This window comes from Lactuca serriola, chromosome 8 (genome assembly GCF_051521515.1).
Source record: "Lactuca serriola cultivar US96UC23 chromosome 8, Lser_US96UC23_V15, whole genome shotgun sequence".
Taxonomy (NCBI): Eukaryota; Viridiplantae; Streptophyta; class Magnoliopsida; order Asterales; family Asteraceae; genus Lactuca; species Lactuca serriola.
In genome coordinates this window covers 58895255-58915139 of record NC_136415.1, presented here as the reverse complement: position 1 = coordinate 58915139, position 19885 = coordinate 58895255, and the positions used below count along the sequence as shown (strand labels likewise).

The following is a 19885-nucleotide window of genomic DNA, read 5'->3' as shown; positions in this document are numbered from 1 at the left end:
CTATTTCTGAGATCTTGAACCTAAAGAAAAAGAATGAGGAGATAGATGAAACTCTTCAAGCAGCTAAGGAGGCTGAGGAAAGAGAAAAGAAGAGGATGATGCATAAAGTTGCAAGAAGATGTTATTCCCTTCCTGGACAAGAGAGACACTTATCAGGGAGGCAATACAGTTTCCAAGCACCTACTGGATGGAGCCTATAACCTCCTTTGACTGTGAAAATACAAGGGACTCGCAGTTCGACATGCCAATTACTCGAAAGGCATTTGTTTTTCACTGTTTTGAGCCGACAGTTGATGTTCCTTCACCCCATCCTCAGGTCAAACGTGAACTTATAGATTTTTATCTTAAGTTCAGTCAGCCTCATGATGGGTTTTAGCCATATGAACATTCCTATGTGCACATGCAACCCTAATGCTTGGATCTAGGTTTCTCTAATTGAACATACATTGAATCCAAGACTTCTAATGGCTAAAAGAGTATAATAACAATATGAAATCAGAGATTAGAAGTTTACCTTGAATCACTTGCTTGATCTTCTTGTTCTTGGAGCTTTAGAGTCACAATTGTCACTCCTCTAATGGCTTACAAACACCAACTAGCAAGAGGATGATTTGAGAGAGAGGAGAGGGAACAAATCGGCCAGGGTTTCTTCTCTAAGCACAAGTCACGAAATCCCTTAGCCTTTGGGGTCTATTTATACTTGTAAGGCTCCTAGGGTTTCACCCTTAAACCCTAATTGGATAACTTAGGCCCTAAGCAATCCAATACCCTAATAGATAAGCCCTTGGACGAAATCTAAGCCTATCCAAAGCCCTAGAATTCGTCCCTCCTTATCCTTAAGGGATTTATAGCCCAAAGTCAAACTATCATAAAATTGACAGTTTATATCCCTTTATTTAATTAATCTCTTTAAGTCACCAAATTAATTCTTAATTAATTTATGACTTATATTAATTAAATAACAATATTATTATTCCTTATATAGTTGTAGCCTTAGACACTAATCCAACAGTCTCCCACTTGGATAAGTCTAGTAACTATATATACAAGTATATTCCGATTAGCAATCGTAGCTCTCAAAGACGCTGTTAAACTCTGATCTAATCAATCTTGTCCTTCAGATAAGGGATCGTATAGTCCTCTGTTTAGATATCATGCTGACATTTATATGGAACTAATTTGGCTAGCATTTGGTTTCTCGATCTCCGATTTATTCGACATAGAACTTAATCGAACACATCAATTCAGTTCTGACCGGGCCCGACACATAAGTCAAATCAAATCATCGAGCGGCCGAGACATCGATTTTACCCTTTTAGGATAAAAGTAACAGATAAACTTCGACTTATATGCATTTACTTATTCATTAATCAACTATACACAACAATGCGTTTTATAACATCAAGTTACTGATGCGGTTTCGCATTATCAATGTACAACCAATTAACAAATAACAAACCATATATCTAGGTTTTAAGACCATATGATATTATCGTCTTGCGATCATCCTTTCTTTCACATTCCATAAGGTGATTCCAGCAAGCGTGGGTTTGTTCCAATGCTCAAAACTAGTTCATAAGCACTCATGAACGTTGCAGCAAACCTTTGCTATGTCTAATACCATTTAGACAATCTACACACCAATTCATGACAATCTTCATTCATACCTACTTCCAACATATGAACGATTGTGGACAATTTGAACAATTCGATTATTCTTAATAAACTCAATTATTCTGGAAGTCAAAACATGCAAAATGAAACAATAGTTAAACAATTAACATAAGACAGTAACATTACTCATAAATAATACTCTTTTATTTAATCATCAAATGTTAATTACATTTATCTATTACACGTTTCTACTACTATCTAATCTATACTAATATCATCCTTCAGCCCAATACTCCTAGCATGTTGCAAGTGCTTAACCCTACTCAGTCCCTTCGTAAGCGGATCTGCTGGGTTATCTTCTGATGATATCCTCTTCACTACGAGTTGTCCTTCTTCTACACGATGTCTAATAAAATGATATTTTCTGTTGATATGTCTAGATCTACCATGATCCCTCGGTTCCTTGGTCAAGGCAACTGCTCCTTCCTTATCACAGAAAATCTCTATGGGCTCCTTTATGGCAGGTACAACTCCAAGATCACCGATGAAGTTCTTTAGCCATATTGCCTCCTTCGACGCTTCGCTCGCTGCAATGTACTCTGATTCGCACATTGAATCAGCTACGGTTTCCTGCTTGAAACTTTTCCAAGTTACTGCTCCTCCATTCAGGGTAAAGACCCAGCCCGACTGTGAACGGTAATTGTCCTTGTCGATCTGAAAACTGACGTCACTATACCATCGCACCTTCAAGTCATCACTCCCTCCGAGGACTAAGAACCATTCTTTCGTCCTTCAAAGGTACTTAAGGATATTCTTAACCGCAATCCAATGGGCTCTGCCAGGGTTCCCTTGATATCTGCTAACCATGCTCAAAGCAAATGCTACATCAGGGCGAGTACAAGTCATAGCATACATGATTGAGTCAACTGCGGAAGCGTATGGTACTCGGCTCATTTCTGCTATTTCAGCTTCGGTACTTGGACTTTGAGTCTTACTCAATTTGGCATTACATTGTATCGGTAATTCTCCCTTCTTCGAGTTTTCCATACTAAAACATTTTAGTACCTTATCTAAGTAAGTGTTCTAACTAAGTCCTATTAGTCTCTTACTTCGCTCTCTCACTACAGTTAAGGTGTTGAAACCATCGTATGTAGGGAAGTTTATCAATGTTTCTTTCAGGATAAACTGAGGTTCAAATAACTCAGTGTTTATTATCTCCCTGGCAGATCTTCTTAACTTGAATCCTCATGATTGGATTCTGCTTTTCAATATTTTGCTTACTAATGCAACAGAGTATGAACCAATCTTAGGACATCTGAAAAGGATGTTGGCCTCTTATATTCATGAGGTTGCGAAGATGGATCAAGAGGTGGCGACTGTCATGAGGAAAAAATCGATTGTGAAGCCAACTGTAAGGCCAAGATATGTCAACAAAATGACTCTCGGTCAAATTGATCCTGCTCACCTCACAGTGATGTTTACAAGAGCCAAAGGTCAAAGATTCTTGTTTGCTCTGGTGGACAAACATTTGTTCTCGACTGATTGCCTGGAACACATCATCAATATTATACATCGGTACAAGGCGAATTCTGAGTCTGATAAGAAGAACTTCACAGACATGCTTCAGTGGTACATTACTTTTCGACAAACTCTTTTAGCCATCATACCGAGCGTGTTCAAGACTATCAAGAAGTCTACTGCAGATCAACTGAAGTGAGCTCTCGGCTCCATTGACGCAAAGGGGGAGATTGTTAGGTATTATGTGTTGCGTCATGGGCTATTCTTTTGCATATCCGGTATTGGGCCTGTCCAACTGTGATTATAGATTAGGGTTATGTATTATATATAGTGCATGCATGTATGCCTTAGTACGCGAGCTATTGATTATCTTTTGCATTGTAACCCTAAGCATCTCTACAGTCGAAGTTCTTAATCGAGCTGTTCTGAGGTGTCAAAGTTTAATCATTCGACATCATTCAAGCCATTCTTATGTTCTTTATTGTTTCATTTATTGTTTTTCTGCTTGAATCTATCGATCATTAAGGAATATTATTCCAACACAATATATATTATAAGTTTTTGTATAACATTAATATAATCTGCTTTTGTGATGTTCGATAATATTTTTTGGATAAAATAAGAAATAAGTTGTTTTGAATGAGCTATGTATATACAATATTGAACTAATAAACTTTGTATTACACTATTTATATTACACTAAAACATCCAAGGTTTCATATATGAATTTTCAAATATTAAACATTGAAATTAAGAATGAAGTCATACAAAATATATCATTATACTTAAATGTCATCAAGAGTTTTAAAATAAGTCGATTAGTAAATATGATATTTAATTTTAATTACATATTTTGCAAGGCGTACGTTTGACTTTATGTTGGTGCGCCGAGAATCCTCTTCCTTAATTTGTACCTAAAAAATTAAAGTGAATAGGAATATAAAATAGATATTACCAAACATTAATATAAATAATTAAAAAGGGTATGTAGATCTCCTACCACCGGTTAAAGACAACATACCTCTCTAGTGGTGTCAATTTCTATGTGAAATTGAAGTAGTCATGCTATGTACACATTGTTTTCTAATTACATAAACAAATATGAGTAACCAAGCATAAAAATGTTATCTTTATGTAGGAAAAATATTTTAGTTAACTAACAAATTAAATAATATAATTATAAGATTTAGGAGTTTCAAAACATTAATATTTTTATTAATCAATCAATTAAGTAACATATGTTGAAATTTTTACAATCATTATTAAAAAGCATTTGAAATATTAGATTTTAAATGAATTTTGGTTGAAGTGTTTTGACCTCTATTGTGTGTGTGTGTGTGTGTGTGTGTATATATATATATATATATATATATATATATATATAGGGAAAGTATCAAATGAGAACACCTAAAAGGTTGAGAACACGAGAACAGTTCTGGACCAATCATTTTATAAGGGTATATTAGTAACTTTATATAAATATTAATTATTGATTTCTAAAAATCTAGGGATAATGATTTTAATTACCTAACAAAATTAATATTTCCTTTTAGTTAATAAAAAATATATAAATATTTGTTTTTATGATTTTTCCCAAAAATTATTTATGACCGTTTAAAAAAAAATCACCTAAAAAAATTAATATTTCCTTTTATTTTAAATCTGAAAAGAAAATCTTAAAAAATATATTATTTTCTACTAGTTCACGTTTTTGTTTTTCAAAAAAAAAAATGAATAGAAATCCAATCGCAAATCAATACACTTCCAATCATAAATGAAAACACATCAAATTACAAATAATTCAATGCATTTTTCATAAATTGAAAATAAAAAAGTGTAAAAATTATCATTTTTTCATAAAATGAATACCTCTAATTATAAATAAATACACTCATTCACATGAATACACTAATATTCATAAATAAATACAATCATTCACACATGAATACATTGCAATTCACAAATGAATACACTGTTATTTATAAATTAATACACATTTTATCATAAATGAATACACGTGCTATTCATAAATGAATACAACTATTCACACATAACTACAATGTTATTCATAAATGAATATACGTGCTATTCATAAATAAATACAACCATTCACGCACCCCCTTCAAGAAATTATTACTAAAAAATTCGAAATTTAGGATTGTGTTTCTTTCCATTGGTACACCTCGTTGTCGCTTTTTGGTTTGCAAAATCTCTCCCATAAGGTGGGAAATTGCCCCTGAAAGGGGTCAGAATGTAGTTGTTGTTTCCAGGATCAAAAGTGGAGTCTTCGAACACCAAAATAGCAGAAACCTTGTGGTTTTGAGAAGACGTTTTCACTGATGAGATCTTGTGGTTCATAAAACTTAATTCCATAGCTAGATTCATGTATGAATAGAAAGAAATGCGAATAAAGAAATGTAGTTGATTAAACTTCATGTATTTACAGTCAAAATAAAAAGAAAAGAGAAGATAATCATTACCAATCGAAGCAACTGCCCCATCGAGACCCCTTCCATCATTCCAGTCGAAAATGCTCTCACAGACATTTTATCGAGCACCTTATGTGCACAGTTCATCGCCTTTTTTTAATAAAAAAAACACATATGTTAGATCCATCTCTCCTACGCTCAATCATCCAGGCAATTTTCTCATATCATTTTTGAACGAATGTATCACATTGGGATCAGAAAGAACAGTTTATCAATGTGATTGATCACATGTAGATTTTAAATCTATAGACAAAAACCTAAGAGAGATTTCCGCAATCGAGACTACCAAACCGCAAATTCAGGAAATAGAAAGTCAATTATCAAGATCAAAAACCAAATTTCAGAATATAAACACGCAATTGAATCGAATAACAGCAGCAAATCGAACGTACCTTTCTTTGATCAGGATCTATAGAGATATGGGGAAAAAGAGATTGTGAGTCGGTTGGATTGATTCGAAGCAGATGAAGCATGGATGAGCCGATGAGGAGGCGGAACTAACCATAGCACCACGGCGAAAACCCACACCGGAGCTACTGTTTCCGCTTGCCTTGCTCCATCGGGCCAAATGTTCTTCTCCCCTTCGCATATGCTACTGGAATCGAAGGAGAAGCAGCCAAAAACTGCTTGAGCAGCCCTTGCTGCACCTACCGAGATCAATGATGATGGGAACAGATCTTCGTGGTGGGTTGTAGGTGATGCCCAGATCGATGATGGCGTGAGTTTTATGAAACCCTAAAAAGAAGAGGTGGAAATATATACACGATAGATTAAAGGAAATATATGAACGGGTGAGAAATTATAGGAGATAGTAAAGTTGAAATTCCTATTATGTCCTTCTAACCATTTAAAAGTTACATTTTAATGCCAATAGTTTAAGAATTTTTCATAAAACCCCCTTTCACTAATGACCTTAGATTTAAGTATTTAAAAGGTCCAGATTTGTTCTCGCGTTCTCAACCTTTTTAGTGTTCTCATTTGATCCTACTCCTATATATATATATATATATATATATATATATATATATATATATATATATATATATATATATATATATATATATATATATATAGAGAGAGAGAGAGAGAGAGAGAGAGACGGAAAGTATAACATATGTATGAGTTTTAAATAATTATCTTTTTTAAACGGTACAATTACAAAACAAAAAAAAACATATTTAAAATATTCAATTAAATATTTTCGACATCACCCTATATAACATATGATCAATATATTAACGATTAAACCACAATATACAACGACTGTATTACAATAATCCAAAAACGAAGAAAATATTAACATATCTCCAAAAGTGGTCATAAGACCTCAACCAAACACAAAAACTTTTAAGTTTGTTTTCTTTCTGAAATTTGTATATGATTTGTATGCATGTCTTCCCGCCTTTTTATAGTAAACTTTTCAGTAGATGCTAATTAAACATAATATAAGTTATAAAACTTTTGAGTGTTAAATCATAATTAAGAAAACTTTTGAGTTGCATTAGTTAAAAAATGAGGTTTTAAATAAATGTGGTTTGACGAAGTTAAAAAGAGGGGTTTCAAATGTATGAGATTCAAGAAAAAATGTTATCTTTATAAGTATGTATGATATCGAAAACTTTATATGCACCCAAGTTGAGTTTACATGAATTTATATTTGGAAAAGTTGTAATTGATTTCTTACATCCATGGAACCACTCACCTAACTCTTCAAACCCTACAAACGTAATCTATCATTTTGTGTTGACATACATGTAATATGTAATCTAGAAATTTCTTATATAGGCTAATATTTCATTTAAATCATCAATTAAATAGCATAATTTGAAGAGTTTTAAAGTTACAAATCATAATATTTCAATTAATCGTATAAGTTGAATAGTCTTGAAAGTTTCAAATGCATGAGGTTCAAGGAAAAATGATCTTGAGAGTTTCAAATGCATGAATTTCAAGGAAAAATGCTAGCTTTATAAGATATATAGATAGATAGATATAGATTTGGCACTTGGGACGTATCTAAGTATAATTTTTGTGTGGAATTAAGCACATTAATTGTTGGAGAGATTTGGTTGTATAAAGTCCTCGAGTGCTTCCCTCTCCCATAACAAAACGGTAATTTATTAGCGGTTCGACAGATTTGTCCTTCATGTTCTTATTTGGATAAAAATGAGATTTTATGTTACAAAATATCTTAGGAAGTGGCAAATGTTTATGTATGTATCTTAACTCCTGATGGCATGGAACCCACTTTGTTTGGGATCTTTATAGCCTGCTAACTAGAAAGACAACTAATTAAATCATAACAAACAAGTTTTTATATAGCCTTATCGATATCATGTTATATATTTTATTACTGTATATATGAAATGCCAACAAATCATAATCAATGTGAAAAATGATGGATAGTAGATGCAAACAAATGGTAGCAAAACTGAGAGGTGTCTTAAAAATAGTTGAGAAAGATGGTGTTGAAAATACAAACTAAACATAAAGAACATTGCTTATATCTTCAAAACACATTGCAAAATTAATTTAAATTAACAATTATATAGTTACGGACAAAACATTTAAGTTTCTAAAAATAAATTTTTGCAAATGTTTTATTATATTTAAGGTCTATTCACACCCATCCAAGAAGGTGGGTGATAGGATCGAACATCCAAGACCCATCAGACCTAAAGATTTTATGGACTTTATTAATAATATGTTAGAAAAGTTCAATATTAAATATATCATTAATAATTTTGCATCTCAAAATATGTTTGGAATAACTCTACGTCTATTGAAAAGTTCAATGAAATTTGTGTATTTTTAAGATCTTTTTTACTTTCTCGTCATGGACCCAAAATATGTTTGGAATAACTCTACGTCTATTGACTTTTAAAGTTATTTTATGTTGCCACCTGTAATACATGGATTATAAACTAGTAATTAAATATGAAGAACAATAAAAGAGATAAAATAAACTATATAAGGGCAAAAGAGTCCATTTATGTTATTAAGGACAAAATTCGAAACAAAATAAGGCTTTAGGGACCATCCGAATGTTACTGGGACAAAATCTGCATATTAGACCAAACCACCAGGACCATTTATGTAATTTACTCAATATATAATTATGTGTGTAACACTAATTATTCTTGGTATTAATACATTCATTGTGCTGTTAAGGATGAATTAATGGAATTACGTCCGCATTTATTGAAAGTAACACTAATGTAACAGGAGTTTTAGCTGTGAAATGCATATATAAACGTATTCTTTTATCTGATTTTTCATCACACTGAATATCATATCAGTAGTTATAAAGATTTTGTTCGTATGAAGTTAGCCGAAAGTCATATAAATGGATATTTCTCCTGATGAATCATCAACATCTATCTACCAAAATGGTCAATACCATGAGAAAATAAGTCGAAAATTTGAAGAAATCACCTCGACGGCTTCAAAAAATAGCGAATGGGCGACTTTTAGGGATCTTTACCAATATCAAGGCTTTTGGTATTACGAGGGATCCCTACAAAGGATTGTGCAAGCTCAAGAACAGTTCAAAGCTCAGCCTACTGACATCATTTTATGTACGACACCTGACTCCGATGCCTTGAGGCTCCAAACCTTGGCTTTTGCAATCATAAATAGGACTACTACTAGTTCATTGGAATCTGGAAATGCTTTGCAACCCAAAATCCCTTGTTTGGAAATGGATCTTTTTCCCATGCACAAAGATCTAGAAATTTCTTCTAACCCTAAATTTCCCTTATTCACAACACACATACCTTACACTTCTCTTCCAAAGTCCATCATAGACTCAAAATGCAAGATTGTGTACATGTGCCGAAACCCTAAAGATGTTCTTGTTTCACAATGGCGTGATATAGGGACTACGGATTTGGATAGGATTCCTTTGAACCAAGCATACAAATCATTTTGTAAAGGGGTTTCAAATTATGGGTCATTTTGGGATCATGTGTTAGGATACTGGGAAGCAACTATGAAATGGCCTGATAGGGTACTATTCTTGACGAATGAGAAGTTAGAAACTGAAACATCTTTCAATGTAAGAAGATTGGCTCAGTTTTTGGGTTGCCCTTTTTCTTTAGATGAAGAGATGCGTGGAGTTGTAAGAAAGATTTCCATGAAGAAAACTAAAGAAATACAAAGAAATAAAGATGTTGAAGATCAAATGGATTATCTTTCTAAAGAGATGAAGGATCATATAGATCAAATCACTAAAAACCGGTTCAAAGGTTCGGGTCTTATAATCGGTTAAGGCAGTGTTATGTGCCATCGTTGCTTCTTAATTCAGAAGTAGAAAATTTTAATAAAATTGAGCGAAACTCCATAGTACTTTAAAATAGATGTTAGATAAAAATATTTCGATAGTATGATTGTGTGGGTTACACTCCTTCCTAGACACTTATATTTTCCATATTAATGAAGTTTTTAACTTTCTAAAAGGACAACATTAACTCGATGAACCTAACAGCTATTTATTACTATTTCCTTTCATATGTAACTTCATCATGTTTTATATGCTTTAAATAATATAACTTTTTTTATAGTAATATAACATATCTAACTAGCTAGGCATTATTACCTTTTTGGTAAGTCGCATTCCTAAATAATTTTCACAAATTTAGCCCGACACATATTTTATAAGCACATATATATACCCTGCTTGAGTAACGAGTATAGTTGAGTTGGAAACAGTATTGAATTTCTCCAACAATAAACGTTTAAATATCGATAACAGAAAAAAGTATTCGAATGAGCCTCCACTCTATGGATAAAAAAGACTTTGCTTTTCGTATGAAAACCTCTATACATCTTAAAAATGATTTTCCAGATAAATAAACAAATAATGACGAAAAAATGCAAAAAAAAAAAAGATAATAATTAAAAAATAAGTGTTTTCAAGACCTATGGGTTGAACTGCATAACCTTTGGTGCAATTCTCAATAATCTGTCCAAAGCATGAGGAGTAAACTTTCTTGCAAACAAATGACATGTGTAGTTTTTCCTCCCATTATACTCACAATGGCTATCACTCCTTAACTTCTCCAAAAACTGGACTGTCACATCATACCTCGTATACCGTGCCGGGTGGGGTCCACCTTTTGACCAGTCAACAAAAGTCAACGTTCGTCTGGAGTTCCTTGCTCCAAATTTCTTGGAGACAAATGTCGGCAAGTAATGCTCGTCTGCATAACAAGATCCATTGCAATATTTTTGAAAAACGGGGAAATACGTTTTATCTGATATTACCTCCAATGCTAAATCACGATCCATTTCAAACCATTGGGACCCTTTTCTCCACTCTTGGAGTTTAATGGTAGGATGCATTTTTCGGCTATAACGCCCTCGGCCAACGGGGCCCATTAAATCATAGGACTCAACAAAATTTTGATTCGAATTGATCAAGTATGAGTAGACTGTTGAAAAATTGAATAGGGGAATACATGCTTCTGATAGAAGAACAAATCGTTGGTTGGAGAAATCAAGAAGCGCGTTGGCTAGCAGTCGGCGTTCGGCTTCGACCATGTTGACTTTTCCCCATTGAACTTCCTGAAATCGATAATTATTCTTCAAACAGGTTAAATGCAAGAAATGGTAATATACTGTTGTTGATTTTGTTTATTATACAATCTATTTCATTTCTTTCTACTACTAGATTTACTATTATCAAATATACCTCTAGTTATAGCATTATCCATGATTTTTTAAAGTACAATATCTTCAAACGAAAGAAATTAATATACTATACCACACATGTATAAAAACATATTGTTTTTTCATTGTATTTATACACATTAATTTCTCTAGCCACATGCATAATAAATTGTAGATGCCCTACGCCCATAATAAAAACCACATGCAGGTTGGACCAAACAAATAATTTCAAAACCTTTCCATTTATAGTTCTTTGCTTTTTTGGGCGTCGGTCATTGAATTATTTGGTGTTTTTAAAATAATTACTCAAATTTCTTTGTATTTGAAACATAAAGAGAATTAGAATCAGTAACAGAATGATTTGTGCTTAAATCAGGACACAATTTTTACGTATTTGCATTTATAGTTACTTAAATAAATTGTTAAAAGCGTGGTTAAAAATAGCATTGTGGAGAAGATAATCGAGACAAAGATGGAAATGATTAGAAATATGATCGTCAACTAAAATACATTTGTTTGAGATGAGAACTAAAATGGATATATATGATTATTTTAGTCATGGATTATTCAAATCATTTTAATTGTAAATGTAATTAAAATATTAGTTCTTGCCTTTTGGACGTTTGGTTTTAGTGATGTTTAAGATTCTATTGGATACTATAATTTTCTGTCGGTTTCGAGTTTTAATTGTTGGACATATCTACCCCTTTAAATTTCCTTAAACATTTTCTTGCTGTTCGTTTTGCTTTGGTAGTTGTATGAAAGGGACAAGGGAAGTACAACAGATTAGGCAGATTGTACAACTGATAAAGCTAAAAGTTATGGATGAGACATTAGGGGTATAATAGTAAATTCAGGCATCCATTTTCTTACCTTACTAGGGATTCTCCGGCCATGGAAAACGGAGTGTTTGGGTTCCGTTCGGTTGGAAAATGAATCGGAGCAATGGACGTAGATGTTGAAAAGACCATTATGCCCTTTGAAGAATCGTTCCCACAACGGCGACAGCAACACCGGACCTCTTGTCAAGAACATGAACGCCACCTTCGGAGTTCTGTGGAATGGATAGTTTCTCACTTTAGGAACCATGGATGCTCGCCAAATCAACTCTTGGTCAGTCATCTGGTGCATGATTTTCGATGGGTGTATGAAATCCTCCAACCTCATGTTCTGTGTCGGCGGCGGTGGCAAGGCGGTGGTGTTGGTGGTGGTGTAGAGAGGGAATTCGTTGAACAAGAGATTGAAGGATACATTTTTTAGTTGGAAAGTGAGTAATATGCCAAAGCATAAACCAAAAGCGAAGAAAAGGATCAAAGAGAGGAGATTTGAAGGTTGGAACGGGGCATTGAAGAGCTTCAATGGCGGAACTACTGTGTTTTGATTGTTCTTCATTGTTTCAGAGAATCAGAAACAACTTTCAGTTTATTTCTGAATGGATTTCATTAAGGAACGAAAGATCAGTTTCACTGTAGGGTTTAAGAATGGAGATAATGGATTTTGTAAATGGTGGGGTGTGAGATTAAAGAAGAAGGCCTACAATGTCGTTTGGGGTGGATTTACTTGGTGTAATTGACGACTACTACAAAGTCTACAAATACATAATACAAATATTGCTTCGTCTAGTTTACGACTACTAAAAGTCTAAAACACAAACATTCGAATAGTCTTCCAGAGGGTAATTTGGCTAAATGACAAAATGGTCCTTGGTCTTATGGTCAATTTTCATATGTAGAACGTCTCATATGGGTTGGTCTAGTCAACACCTTGACAATTCGGATAGACTTAGTTTCGTGTTACAAACGGTAGTAATATCATGTGATTGTTAAAAAGTGAGCCATGTGCCATTTATACACATAAAAGCTTGATATGGACATAGGCTACATACATGTTAAAACATAAAGAAAGTGAATGAATTATTAATATTTAGAAACTTTTTTATAAAGTAAGACAAAAAGTTGTATTGCATTTCATGTGTGAGACCAATGTGAATAGAAATAAACAATAAATTTTTTACATTATTTCAAATGGTGGAACAATATGAGGTATGATCTCATTTTGTTTCATATAACAACACAAATTGAGATGCTCGCTTAAACAAACGAACAAAACATTAAGAAGGAACTCAAGTAGTTAGAGAGAAAATTGGTATTTGTACTTGCTTACATATTGTAAGCAATATCTTTAAAGTTTCTTGTAAACATTTTAAGCATATCGGCTTCTGGCTTCCCCTTGCTTAAGTGTATCTTTCGGTTTTCGAGTACAAATGTTAAGTTTGGAAGTATTGGGGCCATTAGTGAAAGATGATGATAACCTTAAGGGCCATTATTTCTTTTATATGGCTTCTGGGGTGCATATATAGATTTCTTAGTTGAAGTGTAAGTTTTATATTAATATTCCCAGTAACAGAAATATATAAAACAAACTAATATTCTTTTATTATTTGACGTGTGTTGGAATATACTATGGTAACCCAAACAAGAATTAAGTTCCAGTTGGAAAATTGGAATGCAATATTTTAAAGTTTCCATTGTTATCGTTGTGTCGGTAGACTAGTATTTTAGGTATAATAATTCACCATAAAATCATAAATACCTATGGCATTTTATCAAAATAAACCTTAAATAAAATTAATAATACTTCAAATATTGAAATGATATCTAAAATTTGAAATCATTTTGCATTTAAAAATGTAAAAGATATGGTCATAATTCAAAATGTAATATTAAATTTAGAGTCAAAGTAATTAAATGAAAAACAAAGAAGAATGGAAAAATAATAATAATAATAATTAGAAATGTCAACTTTGCCATGCGTTCTATTTTTTATTCAAGAAATTTGACTATCCATGCAATTCAGTTTAGATTGGGTGATCCAAAAAACAAAGAAAATTATTTATAATTATAAATATGAAAAATAATGATTGATTGTAGCATGGAGATGGTATTTGACTTTTATTAACGAACTCTAACATGGAGTGAAGACAATACAGGAGAAGTATTTTGTTGATTTGGTCCGCAGGCCTCCACCATTGGACGCCGGACGCCGGATGAAGGTGCAATAATAGCCTCCATGTCCCTCCACCGATCAAAGTGACATTAATTATGTTATTACCTTGATACCAATTTGCAGAAAATTATTGATAAACAGAAACAATGAGACCTTTACGACTTAGTTTTCTTCGAGGATTCAACCTCAAAATAGATATTAAAGCAGTGTTCTTGAAACTCTCAATGAACATCTTTGTGGTTTTTGGTAGAATGGATGAGTAATTAAGTAACGAATTTCACCCTTTTGATCATAATTATGACATAAAAAATTTGACATTTAATTGAAGTTGTTATTTAGATTAACTGAGTTTTCAACCAACAAAAAAACTGTCAAAGCTGATCGATGTTGCTCTCGGCAGTTCTCGGTTGATTGGGGATATATTATATGTCACTCTTTTTTATGTCCGTGAAGCATGAAAAAACGTTTAGCATCTATATGTGCTAATTCTTTTGGGATGGAGACTGTGACTCTGGTAAGCACGATTGTTCTTGAGGAGGTGTGAGGTACGTGACTACGTATGGTCCATTGTCTAGGGCTTGGATTTTTTTTAAATATTAGGAAAATTATTTTGGAAATTCGTCGCTAATCCAATTCTATATATCAAAAAGAGTTTAGCTCATTTTTAATCACTTAACTTTTGATTATGTACTCATTTGGTCACTTAACTATTTTTAAGTTTTAAAAGGTGATCAAACTTTTGACTTTAAGTCATTTTTAGTCACTTAACTTTTGATTTTGTGCTCATTTGGTCACTTAACTATTTTTAAGTTTTAAAAGGTGATCAAACTTTTGACTTTATACGCATTTAATCACTTAACTTTTGGTTTGGTCACGTTTAGTCATCTAACTTTTAGATTTGTGCTCATTTACTCACCTAACTTTTAAAATTGTGCTTATTTAGTCACTAAACTTTTAAAAAAATTTAAAAGTTTAGTGACTAAATAAACACAATTTTAAACGTTTGGTGACTAAATGCGACCAAAACAAAAGTTAAGTAATTAAATGAGCACAAAACCAAAATTTTGATGACCTTTTAAAATTTAAAAAAAGTTAATTGACCAAATAAGCACAAAACCAAAAGTTAAGTAACCAAAAATGACCTAAACCCTATAAAAAAGTTATATTATGTGTCAAATCTTATATAGTATTAATGGATTTTGCTTTTATATATATATATATATATATATATATATATATATATATATATATATATATATATATATCCCTATTCTAATAAAAGAATAGGTTTAATCTTATATTAACAAGTGTCATGCAATTAGAACCCCTCATTAATGTTATATATCATTTATAATGCCACTTGTCAACCTAATAATAATTCATTTCAAATTTCAAATTTTAAATTTCTCACTCTAACTTCATTAACTTAATAATTGATTATTCATTTTAAATTTCAAATTTTAAAATTTCTTTCTTTAATTATATTAAATTAATAACATTAGATTAAAAAATAAAATAAAATTAATATAAATTATAAAATGATATAACTCCACGTATTTATTTAAATCAACGATTATAATTTTATATAACTAAAAAATATCTCTTACGTAATACTTTATTTAAAATAATTGATTAATAATTTTGATTTTTTAATACGAAAGTTCAATTAATTTTATAACCGTGGTTATCACGGGTTATAAACTAGTATATATATATATATATATATATATATATATATATATATATATATATATATATATATATATATATATATATCACTATTCTAATCTTTATACTAATAAAAAAGTAGCTCTTTTGCCAAGTGTCACCATATTAGACATTTTAATTAATATGTTGCCACTTGTCAATCTATTAATTTTCCATTTTAAATTTATTAAACCTCCTCATTAATGTGATTCTATTTTAAATTTTACCTTTTAAATTTTAAATTATTGTTTTCATTAATTCACAAATAAAAAATATCTAATATATATTAAAAATTAATTTTATATATTTATTTGAATCAATGATTATAATTTCACATAACTAATAAAAAATATATCTTAAATTAATAATTTATTTAAAATAATTTATTAATAATTTTGAATTTTTACTATAAAAGTTTGATTAATTTTATAACCGTGGTTCCCACGGGTTATAAACTAGTAAAATAATAGTTTTATTCTCCTTTTGACATGTGTCATCCTATTAGGCCTCCTAATTAATGCATATTTTATTCTCTTTTTGTCATGTGTCACCTTATTATGTCTCCTAATTAATGTATGCCATTTGTCAACTCCATTTTAAATTTAAAAACTTCCACTTTAATTACATTAAATTAATAATATTAGAATAAAAATTAAAATAAAAATAATAAAAATGATATAATTTCACATATTTATTTAAATCAATGATTAAAATTTATATAACTAAAAAAACTCTTAATTAAGTAATTTATTTAAAATAATTAATTAATAATTTTGAGTTTTTACTATAAAAATTTAATTAATTTTGTAACCGTGGTTCCCACGGGTTATAAACTAGTATATATATATATATATATATATATATATATAGAGGGAGAGAGAGAGGTTCAAATGTTTTTAACAACTATTGTGTGCCTGTGTGCACCAATAAGAATTCAGGAAATAATTAAATATTAAATAAATCATTTAAGGTTATTATAGTAATCTTGACATATTTAAATATGGTAGATAATTAATATGTTCTTTATTATTCCTTTAAATATGGGACGTAGTCAAAATCTGTTGAAAAAAACCCTAGCCGATCACGTCTACAGCGATTTATCCTCCCTCTCGTTTTCCCAGCATTGGTCCCTGCTATTCAGCGGGGTTTCGGGGGTTTTGGGCTATCGTAGAAGGGGAGATGTGCTAGAGGTTCGATCAGAGGGCAGGAGGGGTTCCGATGGGGCAAAGAAATCAACGATGAAGTCGAATCTTCATAGGCCTTGATCGATGGGAACAGAAGAGAAAGAAAGCGAGGAGAGGAGGTATCGATCTCCGATGAGTGACTAGACCGAAGAACAAAGGGAGAAGCAGCGGGGTGGGGCTGTTGCTCCGATCGAAGCAGGTCAAGAGGTGGAGAGGATGTGGTGGTGGTCGTTGATTCTTCTTCTCCGGTGAAATCTAGGTATTTTTTTATTCATGTCTTCCGATTATGGTTTTGGTTAATTAATTATATGTCAATTAGTTTATTTGTCAAGACAGGAAAAATAAAAAAACATTGCAAGATAGGATAAGTAAAATAACATGCTGTTAGAATATATTGATTTGAAGATTACATTCTTTTAGAGTAAATTACATTTTTTTTAATGTTTACTACATTCTATCAAAATTTATACTTTGAAGATTACATTCTATTAGAATAAGTTACAATTTTTTAATGCTTGCTATATTCTATCAGAATTACAACCCACATTGCCAATTTAAAATATTGTATGCATTCTGCCAAAATTTGAAATGACATATATATATATATATATATATATATATATATATATATATATATATATATATATTCTGTCAGAATAATGGTAGTGCAGTAATGGTAATCGCACTTTACAGTTAATGATTCTTTTTGAATTTGTGTTTGCCTTTTTTGTAATAGATTTGCTATGATATTTTTCCACATAATGAACAGGTTCGGTAAGTCATTCTTACGATATTTTTTTTAACCATTCTTAGTTTTTGTTGCATTTTTTATAGGAATTCATTGAAGAATGGTTTGAAGACATGATAGGAAATGCTTGAAGAATGAATCAAAGATTGATCACACTCACATTTTAAGAATCTTGTTATGTTTTAAAGAATTACACTTGTTTTCTTTCAGAATTTTGTTATTATTCAAGAATGTTCTTTGTATCACAATCATACAATGTAATTATTTGATATATTATTAGTGCAAGGAGACATGTATTCTTTATAAAATGTTAGTGTTGATAATATGTTCTATAATTCTTTAAGCATGTTAATATATATAAATATTGAATATAATCATATTCTGCAAGAATAAAATCAAAAATATATTTAGTAGTTTATGGTTGATTTTTATGTCATTCTAACATAATGAAATCGGATATTATTAAAAATTATATTTGAATTAAATTTAAAAAAATTCAAATTTTTAAAAATAAGGGTATTAATTATCCCTTAAAATCTAGAAATTTCCTTTTTTAATATAGGTTAATTGACCAAAATACCCTTATGTTGAAATTTATGTGATTATATGGTACATGTTACCCTATTTTAATATCATAGACCCTCAGATCAAGATCATTGATTCTATTCCATCCGTTGGTCCAGATTTGTGCTTACGGGCAGACAATAGATGTCAAGAACATTTGAACCTAGCCCTATATATATATATATATATATATATATATATATATATATATATATATGGTTAGGTTATTGTGTTCTAATTATCTATTGTGTACATGTAGAATTCATTGTGGACTAATCATTTTAGTTATTTTAATAAAGTAATTAATGTGTATTACATGTTGAAGATATAATGAGTATTAATTAAATCTCCAACATTTAATATGCATTAAATGTTTTATTAAAATAACTAAAATGATTGGTCTAGAATCAATTATACATGCACATAATAGATAGTAAAAACATTTGAACTTAACTCTCTCTCTCTCTCTCTCTCTCTCTGTATATATATATATATATATATATATATATATATATATATATATATATATATATATTAAGGCCCATGCTAAGCACGACCCATGAAGAGTAATTTTGGTATTTACTAAAAGAGATTGCATGATTCAAAGATTAATGCTATAACAAGTAAGGTTTTAAAAGGATGTTAAAATGCTTATATTATCAAAATTAATGTTAAAAGGTTTTAGCCAAAATATCCATATTATTATTAATACTATACATTTGCCATAAATTGAAAATTATACCACTATAGAAAAAAATAGTAGCCAAACTTACATTTCCTTCGCTAAAGTTTTAATAATGAGCAAAAGTTTTGTGTCATCACTAAGTCATTACAGTACAATTTTATAATCAATAAGCTTTCAATCCATTACACTTTAATTACAAAAATGAAAGTCCAATGCTAGAATAGTCAAATAGTTAAAAGTACATTGCATTTTCTACATTAACATAACTTTGACACCCCTTTCTATACCTAAAAATGATCATTATCCAAAATTTGTAGAGATACGTCACAAACATAGGAAAAAATTATGTTATAATTTAATTTGTAAGATTTAATTTCTACTTTGTTGAAAAGAAAAAAAAAACAGACCCAACAGATATTGCTAACAATGCATCAAAACTAATTAAAAGAAAATGAATTTTCCTGGAAAGATATCTTTGTCATTTAAAGTCAATATAGTTTTCATGATATGTGCTCCCTTGGTGTTGGTGGTGCATTAGAGTGGCCTTTGAGCACTTGCATCTTCCAGGAACGACTTTACAGTAGTAAGGAAAAGTCAGTTAATAGCAATTGCGTAAATTATATTAATTCTATTGGACAAAGATAAATTGCATAAAGTAGAAGCATAAATAATGTTATTTATGGCATTTAATCCTTTCAAG

General features: G+C 30.9%; 2 protein-coding genes across 2 annotated transcripts; one reads left to right on the top strand and one right to left on the bottom strand.

Moving 5' to 3' along the window:
* The first annotated feature begins 8967 nt into the window (after positions 1-8967).
* Positions 8968-9891, top strand: LOC145066930 (flavonol sulfotransferase-like). The gene has a single exon (XM_079014167.1). The coding sequence runs from the start codon at positions 8968-8970 to the stop codon at positions 9889-9891; it is 924 nt and encodes a 307-aa protein (XP_078870293.1).
* A 425-nt stretch (positions 9892-10316) lies between these two features.
* Positions 10317-12893, bottom strand: LOC145070222 (glycosyltransferase BC10-like). The gene is made up of 2 exons (XM_079017161.1): positions 12165-12893; positions 10317-11186 (listed from the first exon to the last, which is right to left on the bottom strand). The coding sequence occupies exons 1-2, from the start codon at positions 12681-12683 to the stop codon at positions 10542-10544; spliced, it is 1164 nt and encodes a 387-aa protein (XP_078873287.1). The 5' UTR covers positions 12684-12893; the 3' UTR covers positions 10317-10541.
* Positions 12894-19885: the final 6992 nt, after the last annotated feature.